General features: G+C 52.2%; 1 protein-coding gene across 1 annotated transcript in view; it reads left to right on the top strand.

The window, feature by feature from the left end:
* Positions 1–27,064, top strand: part of FBLN1 (fibulin 1) — a 73,549-nt gene extending 46,485 nt beyond the window's left edge. Inside the window, exons 15-17 of the mRNA XM_053582562.1 lie at positions 3,910–4,052; positions 5,902–6,033; positions 26,251–27,064. Coding sequence (XP_053438537.1) covers positions 3,910–4,052; positions 5,902–6,033; positions 26,251–26,390 — 415 coding nt within the window. The 3' untranslated portion in view covers positions 26,391–27,064. The remainder of the gene's footprint in view (positions 1–3,909; positions 4,053–5,901; positions 6,034–26,250) is intronic.
* Positions 27,065–27,559: the final 495 nt, after the last annotated feature.

The raw sequence follows: 27,559 nt of genomic DNA, 5'->3' as shown, positions 1-27,559 counted from the left end.
CTGATTTCCCATGAAGATGATCAACCAAAAATCATCAAGGTCAAATTCCATTTATTAGTTTCTGTAACAAAATACCAGACACCGGGCAGCTTACCAACAGAAATGTATCATCTCATGGTTTTGGAGGCTGGCAGTCCAAGATCAGCAGGGCTGGGCTTGCTCTGAAACCCAGGGGCTATCTCTCTCCACACCTTTTCCTACCCAGTTCTCCTGGTGGCTTGTTGGCATATGGGGTGTCCTTGGCTTGCAGCTACATCACTTCAGCCTGCACCTTTGTCATCATGCGGCCTCTCCTGTGAGTCCTTATCCTCACATAGCTGCCTCCTTACAAGGACACAAGTTGTATGGGCTCAGGGACCCACCTTGCTCCTGTGGGAACCCATCTTAACTAAGTGTATCTATCTTCAAGCTCCCTACAATATGACAAATAAGGTCATATTCTGAGGTCCTGGGGGCTAGAACTTTGACATATCTTTTTTTGAAGGACACCGTTCGGCCCATAACACCCAAAATTTCTGTATTGAAGTTCTAACCCTCAATACCTCTCTGGGTGACTGTATTTAGAGATAGGACCTTTAAAGAGGTAATCAAGGTAAAAATGAGATCATAGGAGTAGGGCCCTAATCTTATACAATTACAGTCCTTATAGGAAGAGGACATGAGGACACTCTCAGGTAGACACATGAGGACACAGCAAGAAGGCAGATTTCTGCAAACCAAAAAGAGAGGCCCCAAGATAACAGATCTGCCAACACCTTGAGCTTGGACTTCCAGCCCCAGAGCTGTGGGACAATACGTCTTCTTAGGTTAAGCCACCAGTCTGTGGTGTGTGGTTTCATTAGCCCTAGCAAACTAATATGCAAAGTTATTATAAGAAAAAAAGAGAATAAAGAGACAGAATGATGGCCGTGCCCATAGCTCAGTGGGTAGGGCACTGGCCACATACACTGAGGTGGGTGGGTTAGAATCTAGCCTGGGCCAGCTAAAATAACAACTGCAACAAAAGAAATAGCTGGGCATTGTGGCAAGTGCCTATAGTCCCAGCTACTTGGGAGGCTGAGGCAGGAGACTCATTTAAGCCCAAGAGTTTGAAGTTGCTGTGAGCTATGATGACACAGCACTCTACTGAGGGTGACATAGTGAGAATCTGTCTCAAAATAAATAAGTAAATAATAAAAGAGACAGAATGGTATCCCTCTGGGTAAGAAGGCCCTCGAGGAAGGCCTGCTCACAGACTACCTCCAACATTCTGTCTCAAACCAACCAAAAGTGTTAAGAAAGTGATCCAATATGGAAGAAAAGAGAAGTCAGAATTAGAAGAAACTGAACAATGGGGTGAGAAACAATGAACATTTTTAAAAGTTCAGAAATAAAGACTAAACTAGAAGGAACACGAAAGGGAATAAACACGGGGGCGGCGCCTGTGGCTCAAAGAGTAGGGTGCCAGTCCCATATGCCGGAGGTGGCGGGTTCAAACCTAGCCCCGGCCAAAAAAATAAAAAAGTGAATAAACACTTTCTTAAGAGAAATAGCAGTTGAAAAGAACAACAAAAAAGAAAACAGAAAAGGAAATAACAATAAAGAAAGACTCAAAGGAAAAGTGACAGATAATCTGCTGAGTAGGGTGGCTCACACCTACACTGGGAGGCCGAGGTGGGGGGGGTCGCCTGAGCTTACAGGTTTGAGGCCACCCTGAGCAAGAGTGAGACCCCACCTCTAAAAATAGGCAGGCGTTGTGGTGGGCACCTATAGTTCCAGCTGCTCAGGAAGCTGAGGCAAGAGGATGGCTTGAGCCCGAGAGTTTGAGGTCGTTGTGAGCTAGGATGCCATAGCACTCTACTAAGGGTGACAAAGTAAGACTCTGTCTCAAACAAAAAACAAAACAAAACAAAAACGACGTGGTTCTTGTTTTGAATTAGAAGTACCAGTGTAAACTCATGGTGTATATTGTTTTTTGAATGTCCTCTGAAGAGGCCTGGAAGCAATGACTAACCCACAGGCACCGAAGGTCCCTAGAGTCTAAATTGTGGTCTTGAAATGCCATTTCCCAGTGAAAACAAAAACCACAACAACCAATCAACAAATTCAGACTTTTTGGAGAAATGGCTGATTCCAGGTCTCAGGTAGTAAAGACATGAGATGAAGCTGGACCATTTTGTCAAAATCAGACAATAATAAAGTTATGAAAGATGACTTGGGCCAGGTTAATAAAAGGACCCATAGCCAACTTCCTTTTCCCTCTGGCCAAAGATGCCAACATTTGAATTTCAACAAAGGACAATAATTGCAAAGGATCAAACCTTATCAAATTGGTTAACTCACAGTTCATAATGTTTTTTTTTTTTTTCCAAAAGATCCTTGGGAGAATGACAACCAGTTCATTCTCCTCAGAATTGGAAAGAATCAAGTACTGGTCTAGCTTTTCCTCTGTGAACTCTATTTCCTGGTAAGCAGACGTTAATGGCAGTAGCACATAAAGGAAGCATCCCTCTGCAGAAGATTCCAACTGATAAATGAACACGAAGCAATAGACCCAGACTATCAGCAATTTGCCATCCCCAATGACTCAGTGAGCCTCAGCCCTGAGCATCGGTACAGCTGTTGGCAGCATAGAACATCAGGCAATCGCGGTGCCCCTGACGGAAGTCACTCCACCACCAGTCATCCTGCCAGAGGGACTGGGCCCACCTGTGGGGGCCTCTGGATCTGAATCTTCTACAGAGAGATGCTGCCCCTTACGAGTCTCCCCTGGTGCAGGGAGTCCAGGGGACGAGGAACATCCTGAGTGGTGCCGTGAGGATATAGTGGGCCCAGTCCAGACGGGAGGGAACTACGGTTCACTGGCCTTGGGTTTTTTCAAACAGGGAAATTGTATGATAAATAAAAGGACAGGGAAGAAACTTGTAGATTACAAAGGCCTTAAGGCAGAACAAAAACTTGTTCATGGACAGGTATACATGATTGTGTCTAGAGATGCACACTTATGTGATAAAACTACAAAGAAACCCAACAGGGGAAGGCTGGGGCTTACTTTGGGCTGCCGGAGGGTGGCCTGGTATGGCTCGCGTTTGGGGCCTCAGGTGGCTGGCCATGTTCTCCTTCTTGACTGGGTGCCAGTTATAAAGGCGTTTGCCTTATGATAACTCTTTAAACTATACCTTCGCTTTTGTGAGGCTTTTGTATGTGTGGTTTATTTTATGATAAGGAGGTTTTAAGAGTTCTGTCTGGCACAGAGCCTGGAACGCGGACTTCTGACAAACTTTAGCCTCTCCTCCTGCCTCCCCGTCACATGATGATGCGGGTTGGACCTCCTTGTGCTGGGCACTGGGCTCTGCACTACACATGTACCCCTCATTATTTACCCTGCTACCTGCCCGACTGTGCACTCTGAGAAGCCAGGACCAGGTCTCCCCTGCTCGCTTTGGTGTCCCCAGCACCTGGTGCCCTGCAGGCGTTCAGATCATATTTTTGGGTGAGAGAATCAGTGAGTGTGTTTGGCAGTTGTAGGTGCTGGCTCCTGGCCGGTATAGCTGGCCAGCTCAAAGCTGAGCTTATCGACAGCCAGGGCAGATGGAAACCAGTCTCTGGGTGGCGCCTGTGGCTCAAGGAGTAGGGTGCCGGTCCCATATGCCGGAGTTGGTGGGTTCAAACCCAGCCCCAGCCAAAAAAATCACAAAAAAAAAAAAAAAAAGGAAACCAGTCTCTGGTATGTGGGTCTGGTCTAGGTGCTGAAAGGGCCATGAGGCATCCCTGCAGACCAGCCAGGCTGTGAAGGCCATTGCAGTCCTCTGGCCTCTGGGACAGGTGTCCCCCAGCCTGGCCACCTGCTGCTCCTCCCTGGATCTCAGTTCCTGTGGGAGCTGTGTCCTCAACTTTGCCATCAGCCTTGTGTGCTGTGGTTCCCCTCAGGCTCCAGCAAGAGAAGACAGACACGGTCCGTTGTATCAAGTCCTGCCGCCCCAATGACGTCACTTGTGTGTTCCACCCTGTGCACACCATCTCCCACACCGTGGTCTCGCTGCCAACCTTCCGCGAGTTCACCCGCCCTGAAGGTGAGTAGATCCGTGTGGAGTCCCAGAGTCCCCAGGGGCCTCCTTCTGCTTGAGCTGGGAGCTTGGGCTGCAAGAGCCGTTCCTTGGAGGGTGTGGTTGGGGTTGGACATGCAGAGCTTTCCCAAACTCTGAATCTCCCCGTGCACCCAGACCACACCACGGCAGCCCCGTCCCAGGAGTCTCCTCTCGGTGCTCATTATCTGCCAGGCGAGGCGAGTCGGGGAGGGGCTCCTATATGAAGTGACTTCCACACTGGCGCCTGAGTGGTGAATAGGAGGTGACAGAGAGAGAAGGAAAAGGGGAGAGGAGGGTGCTGAGGGGAACAGGATCCACCTGGGAAGGTCTGCAGGTTAGGGGACAGTGTGCACCTTTGAGGAGCAGAGCCACATTTTCTGGCTGGAGGAGTAAGTTTTCTGGGAGGTTGAGCAAGAGCCTGACCTTGGAGTTGAAGCTTCCACCCCAAGGCTTTGGGGAGCCTGGAGGGTTGCAACTGATGAGATTTGCATGTAGAGAAACATTATCCTGGTGACCCAGGGGCAGATGAACTGGAGGGGCTAGACTGGAAGCAGGGAGCCCAGGGGTGACCCAGTCACTGTTCCCACTCCCGGGCCTGGCTCTCCAGGGAGCTCCTGGCTTGCCGTGTAGACCTGCTGTGTAAACCTATGGTCACTGCACCATTTCCCAGGAGCAAGGCTTGGACAGAGCACTGTCCCTTACACTGCACTTCCAGGCTATGTCGCCTGTGTGCCAGGCTGCTGTGCTCCTCAGACACCCATCCCCGGCCTTCAGAGGAGCTCGCTATTACCAGTTCATTCCCCCTCTGTGTCAGGCTCAGGCTCAGGCCCTGGGGACACGGTTAGAAAAAGAGTCCTCTGACCCTTTGGGGGAAGACAACTGAACCTGCCATGACAACACCCTGTGTTTATGCTATGACACAGTCATGCAGGATAACTGTGACTGTATCATAGTGGGAGGGGAGGACAGCAGAAATCCCCCCACAACGCAGTTGCCCAAAGAAGCAGCCCCTGGCCTCACCGCCCTGCCCGCACTGCCCTGCCTGCCTGCTCTCTCCTCTGGAGAAGGGAAGACCCAGAATTTTCACAGGGTGGCACAGACTTGGAGAAAATCACAAACTGGTCTTTGCCTTGTGCAAAATGATGGGGTTTCACCAAACCACACACAAATTTTCCCAAACCCCTAAGGGCTGGTCTTGTGGCCTCTCTGGCCAGGGTTAAGCTTTGAGTTGGCTCGGCAGGGAGCTGGGTGTGGCTAGAGACACCTGCTAGCATCTTGGGCCCAGGAAGTTCAGACCCTGACCTTTAGTGGCCAGAGGACCTGTAGTGGGTACCAGCTGGCCTCCTCGTTCACCTTACAGGTGAGGATACTGAGGCCTAGAGAGACAGATCCCCCAGGATTGCTCAGAGCCTGGGGATAGGGTGAGCCCCAGGGCTCCCGGGCCAGGGTAGTTTGCCCAGCTTCACTGTCAGGGGCTCTGGGAGGTTGACACAGCTTCTGGACTGCCCAGCCCACCCTGAGGGGTAGACTTTCTGGCCCTCAGTGCTCTGGTGGCCTCTCTGTCCTCTCTTCCTTTGTCCCTTCTCCTTGCCCAGCCTCATGACTATTCATGACTATTAATCACTCCTCAGTGCTGCCACTGCCACTGATGAGCTCCACGACCTCAGGGAAGATCCCAAATCTCTCCAGATCTGTTTCCCCATTGATCACACAGGGATAAGCTGTGTATGATGCAGGCAGCTCAGCAGCCCTCCTCATTTCCCAAGGGTGTGTTCCTGGGGTGGGCCAGGGCCTGGAACTGAGCCCTTTCCCATGCGGTGACTTCTTGCTGCAGAGATCATCTTTCTCCGGGCCATCACACCTCCACATCCTGCCAACCAGGCCAACATCATCTTCGACATAACAGAAGGGAACCTGCGGGATTCCTTCGACATCATCAAGCGCCACATGGACGGCATGACCGTGGGTAAGTGGCTGGAGACACCAGGCCTGTCCAGGCCCTCCCTCACTCATTCTGGACCAGCACAGCTCCCATCTGAGTCTCCTTCCAAAATCCAGGTCCACCTGTCCTTCATGGCCCAGCGCCGAACCCCACATGCCCCTGTCATTGTCAGCCAGAGAAGCAGCCTGGGATCCGACCCCCAGGCGGCCCCTCTGGACCTCAGTCTTCCCATCTATAAAATGGATGAGTTAAAGAGATTTCTCTGGCTCACAACTTTGAACTTCAATTACATATGCAGAGCGCTGCTCAGCACAGTTCCATGGTCAGTAGGAGCTGATAGGATCTTCATTCTCATGGAGCAGTGGAAGGGACAGCACAGTAGGGGACCTGTGCTCTCAACTGACTTGACTTTTGTGTGGCCTTGAGGAAGTTACCGTCCCCTCCATGAGGTCCAGCCATTGCTCACAGCAGCTCTGGATGTGGCTCTGGCTGCTCAACCTCCCTGGAGATTCGTTGTCTTGGGAAAATGAAGGTGGTCTGGGCAGAGGGTTGGCGAAAGGTGATTCATGGCATTAGTGCCTGAGTGGAGGACTTGGCGAAGAGGAAGGGGAAGGGCTGACCAGGCAGAGTGGGCTTGGGATGCTGCTTGTAGCAGGCTGGCGGGAGTATGTAGCTGCGTAGGCTGGCAGAATGGGCCCTGGCTGGGACTTGCTTTAATGACCTCCTGCACGTCTGAGGGGACATTCAGACACACTGCATTTTGCAAGCCTGTTCCCATCATTTATAGAACCTCTCCCAGAAATGCCCGTGCGTCACATCTTAAAGGATTCATGGAGATGAGAATGGTTACATCTGCCATTTTGTATTTAAATGTATACTCCAGACATTTCCAAAGCAGTTGAACGATGGAAGGGCAGTCCCTGCCATCACCTGGGCCTCAGTTTCCCCACTGTGAATTGGGGGAAGCTGGCTTCACAGTCTCTCAGGCCCTGCCTGAATCAGCCAGTGTCCAGGGTCCCCACCATGTGCTTCGGGCAGCATGCTTTGCAACCTGGTCTCCAGGTGGCGCTGTTGGACCTCAGAACCTCATCCCTCCGCCCAAACCCGGCGGTTGTGAACTGGCCCCTGGAGGAAGGGAATCGTTATTCTGCCCTTGCCAAAGAGCCATTTATAGCAACTTTACAAGCTCTTAAATGGGTTTGCATGTTGTAAACATGACTGAGTCACTCAAGGGCTCCCCCACAGCCGCCTTCTCCCTAGTTGGCAGCAGGAATAATTAGTTAATTACAATGGACCCAAGGGAAGGGAGGCAGTTCCATTGTCAGCAGCCATAAAACGGCTACTTGTCCTGAGTTGCTGCCCACGCTGGGCCCCATTTTACCCCGTTGTAAATGCGAGTTTAGATGAAGAGACCCTTACAGGCACTTGTCAGTGGACAGGAGGGGGTAGGGCAAGGCTTTGTCCTGCCCCACTGGGTGGGTGGGCACTGAGCACCCTGATTCTGGACCACGGAAGCCCTGTGGTTGACGCTTATCTGCAGGTGTGGTTGTGACATGGCCTGGCCCTGAGTGATTCCCAGCTCTTGAAACCATAGGAGTCTAGAATCATAGAAACTTCCAATTCACTCTTCATTCTTTCAGTGTCTGAAGGCTTCTGGAGCCCCTATCTGTACTGGACTATCCAAGCTGGCCTTGCAGAGACAGAGATAGGTACATAGAATGTGGCCCTTGCCCTTGGGGCTTTGCATCCCAGCAGAGAAGCAAGGCCACCCCAAGAACAGATCATGGAAGGTGCGGAAACAGGCGTGCAGGGATAGATGGGGACAAGCCTCCTGCTTGCAGGGACGCTTGCTGGGGCAGCTTCCATGCAGTTTTTCATCTTCAGTTCTCAGCTAAATCCTTTCTGGGTGACCTGAGCCAGAAAGTCAGACAATCGTCAGCCCTAGAACCAGCGCCCACCTGCACCTTTCTCTGGCCTCATCTGTACTCCAGAAAGAACCACGTGGGAGTTTCTGTCTCTCAGCTTCCCATCCACTGGGGCAGAAAATCCCAGAGCCTGGAGACTCCTAGAGACCGTATCTTCCAACCCCTTTTTCTGGAGAAGAGGAAACTGAGGCCCAGGGAGGCCAGGAGGCTTCTCACAGTGATTTAGGGCACAGTGGGTAATGGAACAGAGGCCCAGGGGAGTGAGAGGTTACCACAGATGCTGTTCCCAGCAGTGGGCTTCCTGGGAACGGAATGTGGATATGGCTGCAAGGACCAAGTGGCTTCCCCTCAGCATGCTTAGTCACGGGTGCCCTGGTCTGTGGAATTCCAGGCTGGGGCTGCATAGGGGAAGGGCCTGGCCTGGCCCTCAGAGCTCATCCTGCCTGAAGCCCCTTCTGCAGGCAGGCCCAGCCCCTGCCATGCCTCAGCGTGTTTACAGGACGTCCCATCTGGCTGGGTCCCCAAAGTATACCTGGTGCCAGTGTCACCTCTCAGTGGAGCACTGAGAACCGGGGCAAAGTGCTGCCAGTCTGGGCTTCTACCTGTGCCCTTATCTCTTTCCCACTGGCCACTGACCTAGTTGCTCTGCCTGAGGTCTCTCCCCTGGGCTTCCTTACCACCTGCTTCCTTCCCACATCTCTTCTGTCCACCCTGGGGGCTTCCTGGCCTTGGGCGGCAGCCACCGCCACAGCTCTGGGCCTGCGCACACGGCAGGGATCATCCTGCCGCTGGGCTCGAGCCCAGGTGTGAAGCAGCCTTGGGGAGGTGGGGTCCTGACTCCTTACCCCACTGGCCCCTTGGCATCACCAAGCACTTTTCCTGCATTCCTCTTTGGTGCTAACAGATACCACTAGCACCGGCCATGACTGTCTCCTACAGACAAAGGACAAAGTTAAATGACCATGTCAGACTGTGCAGCTGGACAACTGCAGAGCCTGGGTGTTCTCAAACTTGTTTTAGCAGCATGGTACTCATGTCAGCAGCATGTCAGATAGAAACTTTATGTTGGCAGAGAGGGAGAAGGCTTCCAGAGCCACTCAGACTGCCATCTGCTGCTCCCTGCCGGGTGTGGGAGGCTCTGTAGCCACTCGAGAGCCAGCAGGCTCTTCGTGCTGCCTGCTCACAGGTGCTCACTGCACACCTGCCCGCCCCAGACCATGCCCTGCGTGGACACGAGCACCAGGATTGGGGCAGCCTCCCAGAAGAGCCAAGGCCTGAGCTAAGTCTCATTACCTGTGAAGGAACAGCGCTTAACGAGCTCCTGTGATGACCAGAAGCTGACATGTGGGAATTGTCCCCTCTAGTGAATGAGTGTGACTGGGACGGTCAGGGTAAGAGACTTGCCCAAGTCCACTTGGCACTGGGGGTCAGAGTGGGCCTACAGCCCATGATGGCTGGTGCTGACCTGGGCAAACTTGCCAAGAGTTTGGGTGGCCCAGAGTAATAGCCAGCAGACAAGCCGCCAGGCCCCAGCGGCCATCGCGTTTGGTCCTCCTGAAGTAACAGAAGAAGAGGAGAAAATGCCTAGAGTGGGCTGAAAACCTGAAAGGGCCAGGTCCTCCTCTAATGCAGCCTCTGAGGCCCAGTGCTTAGCGGGGATCAGGGAGTCTCCGCAGTGGGGCTGGCTGTTGTCTCTGCAAATCCTGCCTGCATTCCTCTCTCACCAGCTGTCAGTGAAAAATGAAGAATGCATCTCCAACCTGGGCAGAAGTGCTCCATTAATGCCGGAGGTATTCTCAGGCCACTGCAAAACCTTCCTGGTCAGCTCTGGATTCATTCTTAGCTCTGAGGGGTACAGGCTGTAATGGGGGATACTCCAGGAAAAGGCCATATATCACCAGCCCGCAGAAGGGGACAGAAAGGCAGCCCGGGCCCACCCAGGCTTCCTGGGCTGCTGGCTATAGCTGGCATCTGAGCCGTGGGCCTTCCCCTGCACACTCCTGACCACTTCTTAGCTCCTTATTTTTCTAGGGAGGGAAAAAGCTGTCTATTGTAAGTCTGCTTGGCCAGAATTTCTGTTAAAACCTCACCAAAGCCAGGAGGAGCTAGAGAGCACACAGGCTAAGGGAGTTCTTGGCTGCTGCCTAGTTTCACATGTGGCCCCCGATCCTTGGGCCTGCAGTGTTGTGATGACCTCCAGAATTGACTGAGTTGCTTTCTGCAAGCCAGCCCCTCCTGTGTTGCAGACATGATGGGGGAGCAGTCGCGGGAGGCTTCTCTGAAGAAGTAACACTAATGTTGACAGTGGGTGTCGGCCGAATAGGAATGAGTCAGACAAAGAGGCATTGCTGCCCAGGGCCGGCATGGAGAGCCAGGGAAGCCACACCAAGGAATCGGTGCTGGCAGCGTTCAGGATGCACAGAAGGGACGTGGGGAGAGCCAGAGGAAGGTAGGACCAGGCCTTGATGAACGGTCTCCTGGGGGCCTGGGATGCTCCTTAGGAGGCTGATGCTATCCACAGTACTCCTAGATCCAGCTGCTTTATTTAACCCACCTCCTGGGCTTGAGGTGGAGTTTATACCCACTTAGCAGATAAGAAGACTGAGGCCTGAGGAACTAAGTTGCAATGCCAGCTGGGGGTGTACAAGGACCAGGGTTAGGCTGGGGGCTGCCCAGCTCCAGGGCTTCCCACCCCTATGGTCTGCATGAAGCCCAGTTTTCTCTAGCCTACACCAGCTGGTGTCTACATTAGCTGGCATCTGTCAGCAGCAGTTGGATCTGGGTCTCAGCCGGAGAAGAACTGTAGTAAAGCATCTCCTTTTAAATAGCCACACCACTCCTGGCTTTGGGGTCTTGGGTCCTGGGCCACCCCTTTATGAGTAAAGACCTCCCTTCACGTCATGTGGTCAAAAGGTGAGGTTCAAATGCCACCGCACTGAGGGAGGGACGGGGTACTGGAGCAGCACTCTCGGACTCTTCATCCGCCAAGTGCAGGCAACTGCACGAAGGTGCTGCCCAGGACCTCGGGCTTGCTTGCTCCCCATTTGCTGGGGGGAAAAGGGGGTGGGCGCAGGGCCTCCAGGGACCAGTGGAGCTCAGTGTTTCCTTGGTGATACCCACCCCTTCGGGCAGATGCCGGGAGTGGCTGCCATTTAGGGAGGTTGTTTATGGGCCAGAGTAGGACCCTCCCTGGCTGAGAACGGACTGTAATTACAACCTGCACATCTAAAAGGGCTTCAGAGCCGCTGCACTTTCGAGCTTGCTTTGCGTGCGCCCTCTGATATGGTCAGGGTGAGTGTGCCCTGGGTGTGGGGCGGGCGAGCATATGTGTGTGTGAGTACGTGCATACACAGTGTGTGATTTCTGAGGTAATTTAGACTTCCGGGGTTGGAGAAAGGATGACCCTGCAGAATCAAGGTCAGCGCCCATGTCCCCAGCCTGAGGACACCCTGGGCCCAGGGACAGTATCTGGAGACTTTGCTGACAGCTTTGCTTTGGAGTCACCTGACACTTCCCTGTGCTCAGAACCCCTTCAGGGACACCTGCAGTTCATTCTTGAGGGATGGCCACCATGGCTGGCATCACCACTTACATAAGAAAAATGTAAGCGCTGGCCCAGGCCCCACAGCTAGTGAGTTGGAGTTGCAGTTCCCAAGGAGGCCCTTACATGAGCTCCGTGTTGCCCCCATGTCCCTCTGCCTCCCAGAAAGTTGCAGGGGCCCAGCTGCCGCAGGGTTGAAGCTGAAGGGTTTGTGTCCTCAGCTCCCAGCAGGGGTAAGGTGGACCAAGCACCACGGCAGCCAGTAAAGTCTGAGTGCACGAGGGATTGAATGACTGGCTGCTCACCTTACAGTTAGTTACCTATATTACGTTCAGAAAGGAAACCCCCAATTACAACTTCCCATGGAAGTACTTTGATGAAAAGATTTACATGAAAGCACCTAGCAGTGCCTGTCACACACAGTAGGTGTGCAGAAAGTAAAGACTAATGGAAACACAAATGTTTTGTAAATGTCAATTCTTTCTTTAAAAAAAATTTTTTTTTTTTAAATTTTTAGAGACAGTCTCTCTGTGTCACCCAGGCTAGAATATAGTGGCATGATCATAGTTCACTGTAGCCTCATACTCTTGGGCTCACTTGATTCTCTCACCTCAGCCTCCGAAGTAGCTGGGACTATAGGCTTGTGCCAGTACACCCAGCCAACTTGTAAAGTTTTTGTAGAGACGGGGATCTGTCTATGTTGCCCAGGTTGGCCTCAAACTCTTGGCGTCAAGGGATCCTCCCACCCCAGCCTCCAAAGTGCTGGAATTACAGGAGTGAGTCACCGTGTGTGGCCTATTCCTTCTAATTTGGTCTTGTATAAATTCTAGCCGGGTGAGACACAGAGGAGGCAGCTGGCAGAACACACGGAACGGCGCAGCAGCTCTTTACTCACAGACTGAGGGGAGAGGGCCAGCAGGAGGGAGGAGCCATCGGGACACACCATGGGGAGCACACACGAGGGGGCCTGTGAGATTAAAGCCTTTATTAGCATCCTGGGCGAAAGACAGGCACATCTCCTCTGAAGAGTTCTAATTGCTGGGTTTGGAGCCAGCAGGCCTGAGCTCTGTGGGGTCATCCTGGGACTGAGAGGAGGTCACTGTGGCATGTCTGGGCAGTATGTGCAAGATGTGGGGGTCCTTAGGGTGAATCAGTTGGGCTCTGTCTGGCTGTCCCTTGTGGTGGGTCTCCAGGAGTCAGTAGTGAGAGGCAGATTTCTGGATGGACCTCACTAAGGAGCTGGAAGGAGGTGAAAAATGGAAACATGTGTCCAGGGTGACCCAGCCCTGAATCTGTTATGAGAAAGTCCAGCGTGTATTCAAAACGGATGTGGAGGCAACGTAAAACGAAACAAATAGGCTGCCCCAAAGCCCCTCCATTAACATGAACTTGACTGGTCTCTTCCCTGCATTACCTGTGCCAAGGCAAGTTACGGGCACCTCTGAACTTGGCCACTGCCACTGTAGGAGCACCGACACTCTCCTACAACCCCCGCCCCCGAAAGGTAGCCACAGCATTTTACATTCTTAAATCGTGTTTCTAATTTCATCTTTTAGTATCTAAGGATTATTACCCTATTTTAAATTTACTGTTTGAAAAGCAGTAATGGTTGAGGTGGCCCTTTAGGGCAAAGTGCGATTGGGTTTCAGGGGTCAGCTCTTCTGACCTTGTTGCTTTGTCCTATTTCCAGCTGTGTTAAGGCAGCTTAACTGACCCATCCAAACCTCTGTTTTCTTAGAAAAATGGCCATAATAATATTTGCCTTGGGTAGTTACAAGGACCAGGGTAATGTACGTTAACGTAAGCTAAGAGTTGTCCAGCGCAGAGATTGTTAGGAAGATAAAGGAGTGGCTGGAAGGGAGCAGTTTGGAGCTGGAGGGTAGGTGGCAGCCAGAGCCCTCTTAGGAAACAGCAGGCCAGAGCCAGGTACCAGGTCAGTGCCCAGAGTGTTCAGCCAGAAGCAGCTCCCCCTGCCTTGGGAGCTCAGCAGGTGTGTCTCAGCCTGAGCTGGTAGGTCTGGCCTGGCTGGAAGCAGGTAGTGCCTCCAAGTCCTGTCATCCTTGAATTATCTTATTCATTCAGCTGCTCTATGCCAGGCCTGCCCTGGGTGCTGAGGAACACATTTACGTAGAAGCTACAGAGCCTGCTATTAACAAGCTGCCTAGCAGCGTCCCTAACATCCTGCTATGTGAGTTCCCACAGCTAAACGGGCTATTTTTCTAGGGGTTGGTTTTGTCCTTGTTGATGTCCCAGAGGGAGAGAGAAGTGGTGTGTGGCAGGGCTGCCATGCACCGCTGGATGTGTTGTGCACTGCAAAACCCTAGGGGTACAATTCACAGCTTAGTAGGGCCCAGCCTCCTTAGTGCAGTGCACAACCTACTCAGCTGTACACAGAGGCCGTGATAGGAGGGTTTGTGAGTGGAGACACCAACCTAGTTGCACTACCTCTCTTCCTGGCCAGGCAAGGCCTCAGTCAAAGCTTGAGACAATCCGACATCCCAGCGAACAAGGCTCAGATCACGTCTTTAAAATCATTACCTGTTAAGGGGTTAAATATGCACTGTTGACCCCAACCTGCAGCCCTGTTTGAAAAGTTTGGCCCAGGATCAGTACACATTACAAATGAGATTCAGAAATTCCACCTAAAAACAACAGCACAGCCGTCCCTGCCTGACAATGAGTGATTGGCCCTGTCCCGGCTTTCACGGCAAATCCTGGGGATTAGGCACTTTCTCTTCTCCGGGAGGCACAGTCCTGTCACCCGGGGGGCTACGCCCTGGCCAGCAGCCAAGTGGTTTCCCAGGGCGATGGGCCCAGCCTCCTGCAGGCCTGGGATGCCTACGGCCTAACTCCACCTCTAGGCTGGGGCTGTTGGGAGGTAGAAGGCAGGGCAGGAGGGTCTCGGAGGGGATGAGGCAGAGGGACAGAAAGGAATGAACACCTTGTGCTCCCTGGGGGCCCCACATGAAACCCTGTGGAGCAGAGGTGTCGCAGGTCTTCAGCCCAGTGCTACGCCGACCGTAGCTGCTCACCCAGCAGCTGTCGTCCCTCCAAAGTGCTTCCAGGAGGATTAGCAGCCCTTGGTTTCACAGATGTAGAAACTCTCAGAGTCACCCCTGGCCACGTGGCTGGGAGCCCCCTTGGCACCCCAAGGCTCAGGCCAGTCTCCCATGGGTTGGGGGGTATCACAGGGCACAGTCTCTGCTTTGAGCCCACCTGAGGGGCACACAGGGACTACAGTCCCAGAAACCTTCCTGCTGCCACTAGGGGCAGCCCTGGACAGCCAGGGCTGGACCTGCAGTGGCACAGATGGCATCCACTCAGGGCCAGGCCTCAGCCAGAAGGTAGCTGTCCATGTTACCCAGACTACCTTTCTGGACCAAACTCCACACCCCAGACTACCTTTCTGGACCAAACCTCAAGGTGTAGCCCAGGACCCGGCCAGGTGGGGTCAGCGGGGAGAGGCCTGCTCTGCAGCCCTGCAGCCCCTGTAGTAGCTGCCCCTAAAGGAAACAGTGGCGGGGGGAGGCAACCCTGCCCTGCTGAGCCCCAGGACGTCAGCTGCACCCCTCTCCACAGGCCTTGTTAATGGGGCTCAGATGAAATGATGTGACTAAGAGTTTGGGAGGTTACACTGCTATCCGTGGTGTCCCACAGATGGGCTGTCATAGCCACGCTCAAGACACGCTCCCATTCATGGGAGATAGCGCTCACTAAGGTTTGGGCTGGGAGCCTTACTGCCTGGCAGGCATCTGAAAACTTCCATCTTTTATGCCTACTTGGTCCCCATGGACTCATGTCTGAGTCACCAGGGACTGTGAATCCTAGCTGCATAAAGACACAGATACGTGACTTGCTGAGCGGGGTCATGAACAGGTGTAGCATTGGGACAGGTGGGAAAGTGCATCTGATCACTCTGCTCACAGCCAGGATCCCAGGATGCCGGTGGGTGGGGGAAGTTAGGTCACCCGACAGCTGGCAGGTGGGGTTGGGGCCAGGCCATGTGGGCAGAGTCTAGGGACAAGAGGCTCTCTTGTGGCCTCTTAATAAAGATAGCCGTGGGTCCTGGGACCCTGGCATGCTGCCATTCTCATGAGCTGTCTGGGAACTCAGCCCCTACCTGCACCGTCCCCCGCGCACCCAACGCGGGGGGCTTCTCAGACATGCAGGTCCCTGCCTCCCAGACAGTCTCACCTGGCCAAGCCTATCCAACATCTCTCTCAGCAACCTGGTGTCATGGTAAAATGTGCTCAGCCAGTCAGTTCCTAAAGCCAGAAGCCAGACACCCACTCAGCTGCTGCCCTCCTCATCACCCACAGCCAGCGTTGCTATGGTGTTTTAAGCCCCACCTTCCATGTCCATCAGGCCAGAGAGGCGCCCTCAGTCCAGCCTTGCCCATCTCTGTCCTCCGCTTCTACCCTCTGGAATAAAAAGTGTACGTGGTAGGGATTCACGTCTGTTTGTCCATTATGGTCACTGCTGCACCCCTTAGAGCAGGCCCTGACCCTGGGGGCCCAGCATTAGGGATCGCCTGGGCTCCAGGCAGAGGTGACGCCCTCCAGATCGGCTTCTCTCATCTTACCCCTCCTCTGCCCGCTGTTGTGCTCAAGCCCCACCAGCCTGTGCCCCAGACTTTGAACCTCCATGGTCTCTTTTTTTGCTCCTAGACTTCAACTGTCTCCTTTTGGTAAATCCCTATTCATCCCTCAAAGCCCAGATCAGCTGTCGCCTCCTCTCAGATGCCTTCCAGGCCCCCCACAGGCCGCATGTGTGGCTTCTTCCTTTGTGGGCTCCTTTAAGGGTGGTCAAGTGGGCTCTCCTCATACTCAAGTCTTTCAACAAATAAAGTGTGTACCTGGGTGCAGGCCCTGCTCAAAGGGATGCAGCAGTGACCAGGACAGATGTGAATCCTTGCCCTGCGCACTTGTTATTCCAGGGATAGGAGCAGACAGGAAACAAGCGTAACAGATACACTGTCAGATGGTGGCGAGTGCTGCGTGGAGCAGCGGGGGATGACCAGGGGCAGGGTGTGAGGTGGCAATCCAATACGACTTTAAATCTGGTGGTTGGTGACATTTGTCAAAGATCTAGGAGCTGAGGAAGTGACCCCCATGGAGATCTGGAGGAAGAGAACTCCAGGGAGCTGGAACAGCACATGCAAAGTCCCTAAGGAAGGTGTGGGCCTGCTGTGTGCCCAGGACAGAGGAGGCCCGAGGAACCTGTCAAGTCAGAGGTCCAAGGATTCACCAAACAAGGCTGTTTTAGTGGGGCGGATGGAAGGAAGACACTTGGCCACTTACGGGAACCTCCTTCTAGAAAGTCTGCTATGAACAGAAGGAGGGAAGTGCTGGTGCTGTGGGGAGAACACAGTAAGAGGGAAACACCAGGAGTCAGGGGTTTGGGAGGCTGGTGCTCGACTTTCACTTGTACCACACTGAATTCCTAGAGGGATGTGCCTCTGAGGGAGGGGCCCATTTGTACAAGGCACCCCTCTGTCACCCTGTTTGTCCTGCTTCTTGAGCACACAGAGCAGACACACCCAGTAGGAGGAAATCCAGGCCCTGGCAGGTCCCCACACAGCTGCTAACTCTGAGGCTCACCACGGGGTTAAAACAAGCTGAGAGCCCCTTAGCATTTCCTGAGCTTCCCAAAGGAGTGATTTGTGACCCTCTTTGCTGCTGGCCTGCACCTTCTAAAAAGCTATTGATATCTTTGGCATATTCATAAATTATTCTCTTTTTAAAAAATGAAATGTTTTAGCCAAACAGCAGTACAGGCATGTTGTACAAAATAAGAAAGAAAAAGAGCCTGGCAATCTGAATCCTTTGCCAGCCTCACTGACTACCCTTAGATATGTTAAAGGACCTCAAGGCCCACTAGCTCTGGCCAGCACAGAGGCCATCTCCTGCAGTCTCCACATGCAGGGGAAGATGTAGGGTGTTTCCAGATGGACTCACTGGCCAAGGCTGAGAGCCTGAAGCATCACAGTTCTCAGATAACCTGCAAACTCTACATGGCCCTTGCCATGGGCCAGGCATTCTTCCAAGCATGCTATATATACGTTTTATGTCACTTGTTCCTCATAGCAACCCCATAGGTGATTGTCCAGCTGCAGAAACTGAGGCACAAAGCAGATTCCAGGCTCAGGTGATGTGACTTAAGAATGTACACAGCATGCTGGGACTTGAGGCCGACCTTCCTGGTGACATCAAGCAGGGCACAGTTCCAATCTTTGAGGCCCCGCCCAGTCCTGAAGTCTCAAAGTTGTCACCTCTGGGTCCCTGACAACTGTGAACAGGGTCCCCTGCTCAGAAGAGTAGGCGTATAATCTATGTGCAGTAGCCACGGGTCAGATCTCCCTGAGGACTCCCTGAGCCCCTCCAGTGCTGGAAGAGGCCTGCATCCTTCAGTGATGGGGATGACGGGGCATAGAAAACGTGCTCCAGCATGGAGGCTTCTGTGCTGGGCTCTGCCTGCAGGAAGCCCCTTTCTGCCATGTCATGGCTCACTCCTGGCACCTGTTGGGAAGGAAAGGAGAAGCAAGTGATGGGGCTTAACAAACCACAGGTGCCTCATCCTTACCAAAATCCAGCCATGACTCCCCCCAGCTCCAAGAGGGGGATCGCAGCCTGGCCTGGTTCCTGCTTGCCTCCTCAGCCTCTCTCCTCACCCATCTCTCTTTTATTTTTGTCCTGCCCTGTGTTCTCAATGCACAAAAACCTTCCCTGGCCTGCTTCCTGCCAGGCCCTGCATCCTTCAAGTCCAGCTTGAGGCTAATTAACTTCTCCATGAGCACCCAGTGTCTGGTCCTGGAGGACTCCAGCAGGTGGGTAGGGGGCTGACGTCAGGGCGGGAAGCACATGGAGGTAGGGGAAGTGACATCTTATTCTTCCCGACAAAGTCAGATTGGTAAAGTAGGTGCAACAGATGACATATCCTTCTGGAACACAGTCCAGACCTTCTCTTCCTTTGGGAAGGCCACTCAGCTTGGTGGAAGGGGCAGGGGCCCAGGATGTGGGATCGAGGCCTGGTTTGCTGTTTACTGGCTGTGGGATTGGTAGCAGCTCCCTTAACCTCGCTGAGCCTCGTTTCCTCCTCCCTGAACCTGTAAAGGTAGTGATGGCCGACAGTGGTGGTGAAGAGGAGGAGGAAGGAAGCAGGCCATGCGAGGGAGCTTTATGATGACCAAGTGCATGGGTAAGGCAGATGCTGGGGACGTTTTCTTTCGTTCAGCTGCCTACAGCTGTCCCCTCCAACCCACCTACTTTAGCTCCCAGAGACCAGTGAAAGGAGTACATTCATCTCATGTCATAACCAAGAAATACGGATGATGAGTTTCTCTGAGACATGTTGAGTGACATTGGTATTCTAAGCATGCAGCCCAGACACCTGTCCTCCTGGCTTCCTGGCCTTCACAGGGTTTCCCAGGGCAAGCAGAGAAGAGTTTCAGGAACTCAGTCCCTTCAGTGCAGCACCAGTTCCTGATGTGATGACTCCAGAACTCCTAATTCCTTTCCGCCACCCTTGCCATGTATTGATGACTCAGTGAAGGGCAGTACGCTCCTCAAGATTCCTGTACATCACTTTACATAGTGGGGGCAGGAGATGCCGAGGGATGGGAAGAGCTGGGCTTTGGGCTCAGTCCCAGCTTGAATGGGACCCACAGTCCTGTCAGCTCTACCATCTGGGACAGGCCACTTGCACGGTCTCATCCTACCCCCACCCCCCAGGAAAGAAAGGTGCTAATCTCTCCCCACACGGCACTGTGAGGGGGACTGAACAACATAGTGGGCACATGGGGTCATTGGTCCCCACTCCCCTTCCCATCCAGCCACTCTTCCTGGCTCTTCCATACTCCAGTTCGGTGCTTTGCAAGTACAACAGAATTTCTTCCCGAACTTGAGGTTTCGTCTTTGCCTTTGGTCTATGCTGGACATCCTGTCCTGCAGGGACTGTGCTCACTATCCAGGGAAATCCACAGAGATCCGGATGGCTGTCTGCTTCTTTCCAGTTGCCCATTATGCTGGTGGTGGCCAAGCTCACGTGGCTCTCTCCTGAGCTCCCGGCCTCCCTGCTCCAGCGTCTTGCCCACGCAGGCCCACACTTCACCCCCCTCCCTTCTGCTCAGGGCTGGCTCCACGTGGTGGCCCCTGAGGCCAGACAGGGAGGCCTGGCTCTCATTTGTTGCCCTTCGCCTTCCTCATGGTTGACATCTGAAATCTCAGTGACCTTTGGCTACTATCCGTTCTTTCCCAATACTTTGATTTGTGGCTGATAACTTTCAGCTTTACAAACTGCTTAACACTTTAATCTTGGTTCACCCATTCATTCAACAGCCATTTATTGAGTGCCTGTAATGTGTCGGATGCAAAGTAGGACCAAGGACCTACTATGCTCCAAGAATCATGGATTCAACAGTGGCCAAGACAGTGCCCTTCCCTGCGGCCTTCCCTGATAGTAGGGAAGCATGACAGCCCAGGAAACAAATCACTGTGTACTCTGACTTCAATTAGGGACATCTTCTTATTCTTCAAATGATGTTGACACAGTGCTTTCAAAGTCTTACCTCTGCTTTTACCAACTCGCATTGCTGTCTCTTAAAAAAATGCAGTGAATTTCCATTGGTATGAGCTTTTATACAGGCCTGGTTCATCATCCTGTTTGTTAAAATACTCTTTGACAACTTCATTCACTCCATTACCCTTTGTCAGTTAAAATCACAAGATTCGAGTTGGAAGCCGAACTTCAGAGTGGAAGATGACTTGCACAAGGTCACACAGCTGGCCTGTGCAGAGCCACGAGGAACCCAAAGCCCTAGGACTCTTTAGAGATGGTGTCTGGAGTCAGAGACATAAGACTCATTCAGAGTGCCACCCCCACCCCCCAGGGCTGATTTTCATCAACTGATGGCCAGTGAAATGCAACTTCAAATAGCAGAAGCAGGGAGTGGCTTCTGTGGCCAAGAACGTGACCCTCAGAGCCTGAGAGCCAGTGATGCTCTCCCCACCGGACCGCGTGCTTGGTGTTCAGGACCTGGGGTCCCCTGCACATCAGCTGCATTTGCAAAGCAGAGTCAAGACATGAAAGTGAAGTGCCTAAGGGGACCTACATTTTTCAACAGGGGAAAAAAGGCTTAATTATATCTTTAAGAGGCACAGGCACGCCAAGGAATACCAGCGGTGTCTGAGACCCGAAGCAGAAATGCCAAGGACGAGGATTTGGGAGATTAACACAATTGAACTCACCACCATGGCCTTTTTTTCTTTCTGGGGCTTTGGAGAGGCGGGGAGGTAAACACCTAGCAAGTAAGACGGACAAGCCAGGCGTGGTGGAAACACGCCTCCCTCTGTCCCGTGTTTTGCTGCGAGAGCCGTTACTCCAGACGAAAGCTCTCTCGCTCAGAGCCTGCACTCACCCCTCTTTCCTTCGGGACAAAGTGTTGTCTTCCTTCCTAGATTGTGGGGCTTCGAGGGCTGATTTCTGTTCTTTCCTCTTTCCTTCCTTCTTTCTCCTCCCTCTGCCTTCAGCTCACTCAGCAGTTGTGGCAGAGAACCTGCTGTGTGCCTGCCCGGGCGCTGTCTTGGGGGCAGTGGAGCAGAGATGAGCCTGATGCATGCCCTGCCCCCGCTGGGGGGTGGGGCGGGGCCGACTGCAGATGCCCCTGCAATGGGCGGATGATGCAGTGTCACAGTGGCCAAGTGACACTCGGGGTACCAGGGAGGACTTCAGGAAAGAGGACCTAAGCGGGGATCCCAGTGTTGGGCACGTGGCAGATGCCAAGTGAACGTCCCTAGACTCAATCAGGCCCCTGGCAGAGGCTTTGTGATGCCCCCTGTGGGCAGCGAGTGTTCTCTGCTTCCTTTCCCTCCTCTCTCTCACCTCCCTGCAAGAGGGAAGTTGTCGGTGGCTCTGAAAGAACAGTGGTGGGGAGGAACCCAGGAGACACCGTCCTGGTCCCCATCCACCGGCACAATTGACACTGTTCGCAGAACTGGCCTGAAGCTTCCCACGTTTGGGCTTTGCACATCTCCTTTCTGCTTCCTCGGCTTCTACTTGTACTTTAAAACCCGATCAAATTGTCAGCTCCTCTGCACAGGAGCTTAAAGCTTCCTCCTTAAAACTCCTCATTCAGAGCAGCCATGAGTGGATGGATGAATGGTAGAGTATCAGTCTGCTTGTGTTTCTATGAAGGACTATCTAAAGCTGGATGATTTATAGAGAAAAGAGGTTTATTTGGCTCACAGTTCTTCAGGCTGTACAAGGAGTACGGCTCCAGAATCTGCTTCTGGTGAGAGCCTCAGGGAGCTTCCGCTCCTGGCAGAAGGGGAAATAGGAGGCAGAGAGGAAGGAAGGGAAGGAGGGAGAGGGAGAGAGAGAAGAACCAGGCTCTTTAAAACAATCAGTGCTTCCTGAACTAATAGAGTAAGAACTGCTTGCCTCTGAAAGGGCCAACTTATTCATGTGGGATCAGCCCCTAGGACCCAAACCCTGCCAGGCCCCACCTCCAACACTGGGGATCAAATTTCAACATGAGATTTGGAGGGGACAAACTTCCAGACTGCATCAGATGGGTTGATGGGTGGGTGACTGTAGGTGGGAAGCTATGAAGAGAGAAGTAGTATCAGACTCAACCACTTGGCTCTACAGACATTTCTTGGGCAGCTGTTAAGTGCCAGGCACTGGACACCACTGGACTTCTCAGGTCCTCTTCTGTGAAGCTTTCCCTGACCCCTGGTCTGGGTGTGGTCAAGGTGAGGAGATGGAAGACAGGGCTGGACTAGCTGGGGATGAAGTAAACATGTCCCCCCAACCCTGAGCTTCAGAGAAATGTGGCTAGTAGGCTGGAGCAGGGGGGGCAGCCCTTGGAAAGGGTGGGGTTTGGGAACGGGAGCCCTAGACCGAGTGGGGCTGTGGTCAGTGGGAGATGCAACATGGACTTCAGGTTGGAGGGGAGGCGTAGGGAAGCCAATTCTGGAATGGCTTCAGATGTGCCCTGATAGGGCATATTCAGGTACAAACACTTTCTTCACATTTGGGGCTTTCCTTCCCGTGAAGTTAAAAGTCAGTCTGAGAGAAACATCTCACACTTGCTGTGTGCTGCTAATGCACGGGGTTCAGCACACTCTGACTGGGAGTCAGACCACGTTTAAACCATGGGGTGCTTTTCCGTAGCCAGCCATCATTTCTGCAGGGAAGTGGGGAGGGGAGAAAAAAGCTGGCCTCAAGTTCCTTTCCTTTCTGACTTTGAAGGTTGCTAATTTTAATCCCTGTACAGAAGAGGAAATGGAAACTCGGAAAGGTTAAAGAACTCACCTGGGGTCAGCCCCAGGTTGGTTAGTGCCCTGCAGGTCTCAGAGTCCATTTGGAATGACCGTGGCAGGTCCCTGTCCCCACACCAAGTTCACTGTTCACACTTCTCTTTCCTTCTCAGTCCCCAGACTGACCCCCAGAGGAGACCCTTGATTTTTCTACATTCTCATTTAGCCAGGGCTTGGCACACAGAGCATGCCAGCTGTCACTGCTGTTAAAAAATGCTTATTTAGGCTTGGCGCCCGGAGCGCAATGGTTACGGCACCAGACACCTACACTGAGGCTGGTGGGTTCAAGCCTGGCCCGGGCCTGCTAACAACAATGACAACTGCAACAAAAAATAGCTGGGCATTGTGGTGGGCACCTGTAGTCCCAGCTACTTGGGAGGCTAAGGCAAGAGAATTGCTTAAGCCCAGGAGTTCAAGGTTGCTGTGAGCTATGACGCTATGGCAGTCTACAAAGGGCGACATAGTGAGACTCTATCTCAAAAAAAAATGCTTATTTAACTAAGGATATATAAAATAGACTATAAACAATGGTATACTAACTATATATTTTATCATGTTTATATTTTATATATAAATTTTATAGCAATTAACATATAGTAATATATAAACTATAAATATAAATATATCTTATACAAATAATATATCAGCTATGTATTATTTGCATATAATTATATTTACACATAATTATATATAAACTTATAAAACATATCGAAATATAATACATATTTTATCTGTAATAAAATTCACATATAAATTATTTTTTATATTTTAATATATGTACATATGTTTATAATATATGGTTAAATTTATAATAATTATATAGTATTATATAAAAAATTTTATGGCTTACAGAAATACAAGAGTAATAGAAATAAAGTCCTGTCTGCTGTAGCTGGTAGAGGGGTCCCCACCCCTCCCTCTCTGGGCCTTTCCCAGGCTCACCCAGGCTTTCTTGCTTTTCTTCTTTGAGCCCCAAACCCCTGAGTGCTGGGACCTTCTCTGCACCCAGGATAAGTGAAGGCAGCAGGCAGCCCAGGCCTCTGTGGCTGGGGGGTGCCATCATTAGCCTCAGGCCTGGGGAGAGGAAAAGGCAACATACAGGTGTTGGGGGGTCATGGGAACATGTGTGGGTTCATCTGTGAGCCCACACTGACCCCGACAGGCAGACCCAGCCCAGGGAAGGGTCGGCAGCAGTGACCCCGTCCTCAGTGTAAACTGAGGGTAGTGATACTCCCACATCTTTTGCTGGGAGCTGAAGATGTTCATGGGCCTTCAAACAGGACAAAGCTGCAGTGTCATCGCCAGGCAGCAGGCAGAGAAAGGGTGCTGACAGCCTGCAGAAGCCTGTGTTTATCTCTCCATCAGAGCTAAAGCCCATGTTTGCTTAGGGAATAGCATGGAATTCCACTCTGGCTGCTGGGCATTTCACTTTTGAAACTTAAGCCCAGACTGAAAGGGGGGACATGACACCCAAATTTGAGCATGAACTTGATGTTCTTGACTTGAGAATTCTCTGCTGATGCAGAAGGCCTTCGAGACCCTTCAGTTTTCCCGAGCCTTTGCTGCATGCCAGGCACCAAGGGCCCAGACAGGTTGTCCTGTGCGTTCCTAAGCCCGCAGAGGCTCTGTCTGCTGAAACTGGCCTGGAATCCACGGTCTGTAGCAATCGGTACTGGTTCTCACCATGTGGTTGTGAAGCTACAGGCTCCATGTTTGCTTTTCACAGACCATCTGAGCAGCGGGTGTGCCAGAGCCAGCTCACACACGTTCACACTAGCTCACACTGGCTCTGGAAAGCTTCTTGTACACTTGTGTCCCCAACTTCACTTTCACTGATACATTGATACCTTGAAATTGGCTGTGGTAATTGGTCTACGGTATAGTCAGAGAGCTGGTCGTTAAGCCATTACCAGCCCAACCCTGCAGTCACAATCCTAATGCCAGAGCTTGTGGAATGGAGAAGGGACCTGGGAGGTCAGTCATTCATAAATGTCAACATCAATTGTCCTGTGCCTGCTCTGCCCTAGGCCCTAGGTTCAGCCTATAGGCTTGGCTCATGCAGCTTCCTCTGCCGGAGGGGCACTTCCTCCCAGAGGCCTGTCCTGACTCCCCCCACCTGCCTCACCTCCATCTTGCCACTGCTGGGCAATGCTCAGGCTTCTATCAGAGCACAGCACTTACCTGTTTGTAACTCCCCCAGCTTTGCACCCAGGATTTTGGTGGTTATTCTGTTGCCCAGTGCCTGTTGAGCAATGCCTGTGCCCATGGGAAGGCGAACTGCTAGGCCCCCTGGTCTGGCAGAGATGTCTATGCTCACACCTGGACTGATGCCTGGACATGTGGTGCTGGATATCTGGATCGTGCAGTGCAGATGTGCAGGCAGATGTGTCCTGTTTGCTCATCAGGTGCAAAAGCTCAGGAAGACTTGGTATCCTTTGCTTGCTGAGGAATCTGAGGCTTGGAAAGGGCCGCAGTCTTTCCACAGTCCAGTGAGGATGACAGCACTCTCTCTAGTCCCATCCCAGACTGCGGGAGAGTTCTCTGTGAGCCTTTGGGTGCCCTGCAGAGGCAAGCGGGTGCCACCAGGGCCTGGCCCAGAGACATGGAGATGGCCAGGCCCAGGGTAGAAGAGAGCTGCTCCCCTGAAAACTGTAGTGCCTGGGGTTGCTTCCTCCGCTGAGCTTTGTCTGTGCTCTGTCCTCTGAGCTCAACAGAGTAGGCCACTGGTCATATGGCCTTTGTCTGGTTCCTTCCCTAGTCCACACAGAACTCCCTGCCACCCCCTGCAATGCCCGGGAACTGATACCTGTCTCCTCCACACCTGTCCTCCTAACTTTCCTGGTCATCCTGCTGCAGCTCTGAGCCTCTGTCTCCTGAGCTACCTCTTGATTTCATTACCTCAAACACTGAACAATGAGCTTGGGTGTCACCCTCCACTGTGGCATGGACAGCAAGGGGTCCAGGGGCATGTGCCATGGACAGTGGGAACTGTTCTGCTTGGAGAAGGGAGACCCAGGACTCCACTGAGGTCCTAACATCATAAGGAAGAGGGTATACCCTCTTCATTTCTTCCTAGGAGGAAGAGGAGGTGGACAGGTGTCTACCAGGCAGGATCTTTTCTAGGTGATTTCAAATCATGTCAGGTAGATGGTGGTAGAGCAGGAAGCCTGGGCTCTGAGAGGGCAGGAGCTGACATTGACTCCAGAGCCACCCACTGCATAGCCCACGTTTATGGCGGCCTTTACAGTCTGAGCTGTGCATGAAGTAATGAGTCCCTACAGGTGAAAGCGCAGCCCACTTGGAGGGGGTGTCACTCAGTTGAGCATCTGGCTCAGAATGGGACTCTGAAGTCTAAGGCCCGTCTAGCTCTGAATTTCCTTAAGGGAAATCGTTTCTCAGATCTCCAGCTTGCTATGGTCCCTGCTAACTTCCGGCACACCTTCTGCTCTCTCCCCAGGTGTTGTGCGCCAAGTGCGGCCCATCGTGGGCCCATTTCATGCAGTCCTGAAGCTGGAGATGAACTACGTGGTTGGGGGTGTGGTCTCCCACCGAAATGTTGTCAATGTCCACATCTTCATCTCTGAGTACTGGTTCTGAAGACTGGTCTGTGGCACAGACAAGGGTGCACCTCCAGGCCAAGTCATTGCTGCCATCAACTATGCAGCAATAGCCATTGTTTGCACCCCTCAGACATTTCTTAATGTTATGTATTTGTAGTGTTAGCTCAACATGTATTAAGCTGAGCCAGATGAATAAGTCCATCTGATGTATTTTGGCATTTAAATAATGAATCCAATTGCTCAACTATTTGGTTGAAAACTTGCTCATTTTTTAATGCAAAGGTTAAATTTTGCTCCCTCTCTCTGTGGGCTGGGCCTTGCTAAGGACCAAGGAAAGAAAGACATTTTTCAGGGGCAGCCAGTCCAAATGCCAAAAGAAGGCAAGTTCTTGCCCTGTTTGTATGAAATTTGATATTTTGGTACTTTTTTTGCCAATTAGGTATATGTTCTAAGGACACGGCTCCTATAGAATAGCACACATAAGTGTATAATAAATTCTCCCCAGAAACATCATGACAGAATGCCTCGGGGAGCACTTAGAAGGTAAATTGCAGTTCTGTTGAAACAGGAAAATCCCTTGGTAAAGACACAGCCTGTTAGGTTTGTGTGTGGCCCCAGTATGTTCACCAGGGGAATGGCTGGGTTTTCTCTGTGCCCTGCATCTGTCTTTTCTTATGGGTGGGAAAATAAACAACTTTGTGATCTTCCTGATGGCCTGTACATGAGTCTTTCAAGAATAGGGATCCCAGCTAGCACAGGAGTCCTTCACCAGCAAAGGGACTGACAATCTGTCCTCTTCCCCAGACTCTCAAGACTCCTCCTGCTCCACAAGGTTCTGGGATGTGGGCCCAGCTTGTGAATTAGAAAAGCTTCCCACCCATGTCATTTTCAATACCAGGCCCGCTGAGAAACATGCTCATGGGCATGAATGTTTCATGCCCACATTCAGACCTGCTAGGCAGGTCACAGGCTGTGGTGTCTTTGAGACTTGCTTCCAATAGCAGATCTCCTGTGTGAACATTCAGATCCTCTCCAGAAATCACTGGGGTGAGATAATGAAGACTCTCTTCAGCATGGAGGAGAAAGGACTAGTGGTCACTGAGTCCCCAGACACTGGGCATGTGGAGCTTCATTTATTCTTTCTGGCAAACTGGTGAGGTGGATGTGACCATGACCATGCCCAGTGAGCATGAGACGGTCAGACTG

The sequence above is a fragment of the Nycticebus coucang genome, chromosome 3 (genome assembly GCF_027406575.1).
Source record: "Nycticebus coucang isolate mNycCou1 chromosome 3, mNycCou1.pri, whole genome shotgun sequence".
NCBI classification, from domain to species: domain Eukaryota; kingdom Metazoa; phylum Chordata; class Mammalia; order Primates; family Lorisidae; genus Nycticebus; species Nycticebus coucang.
The sequence above is the reverse complement of the archived record's forward strand: the minus strand, read 5'-3'. Positions and strand labels throughout refer to the sequence as shown.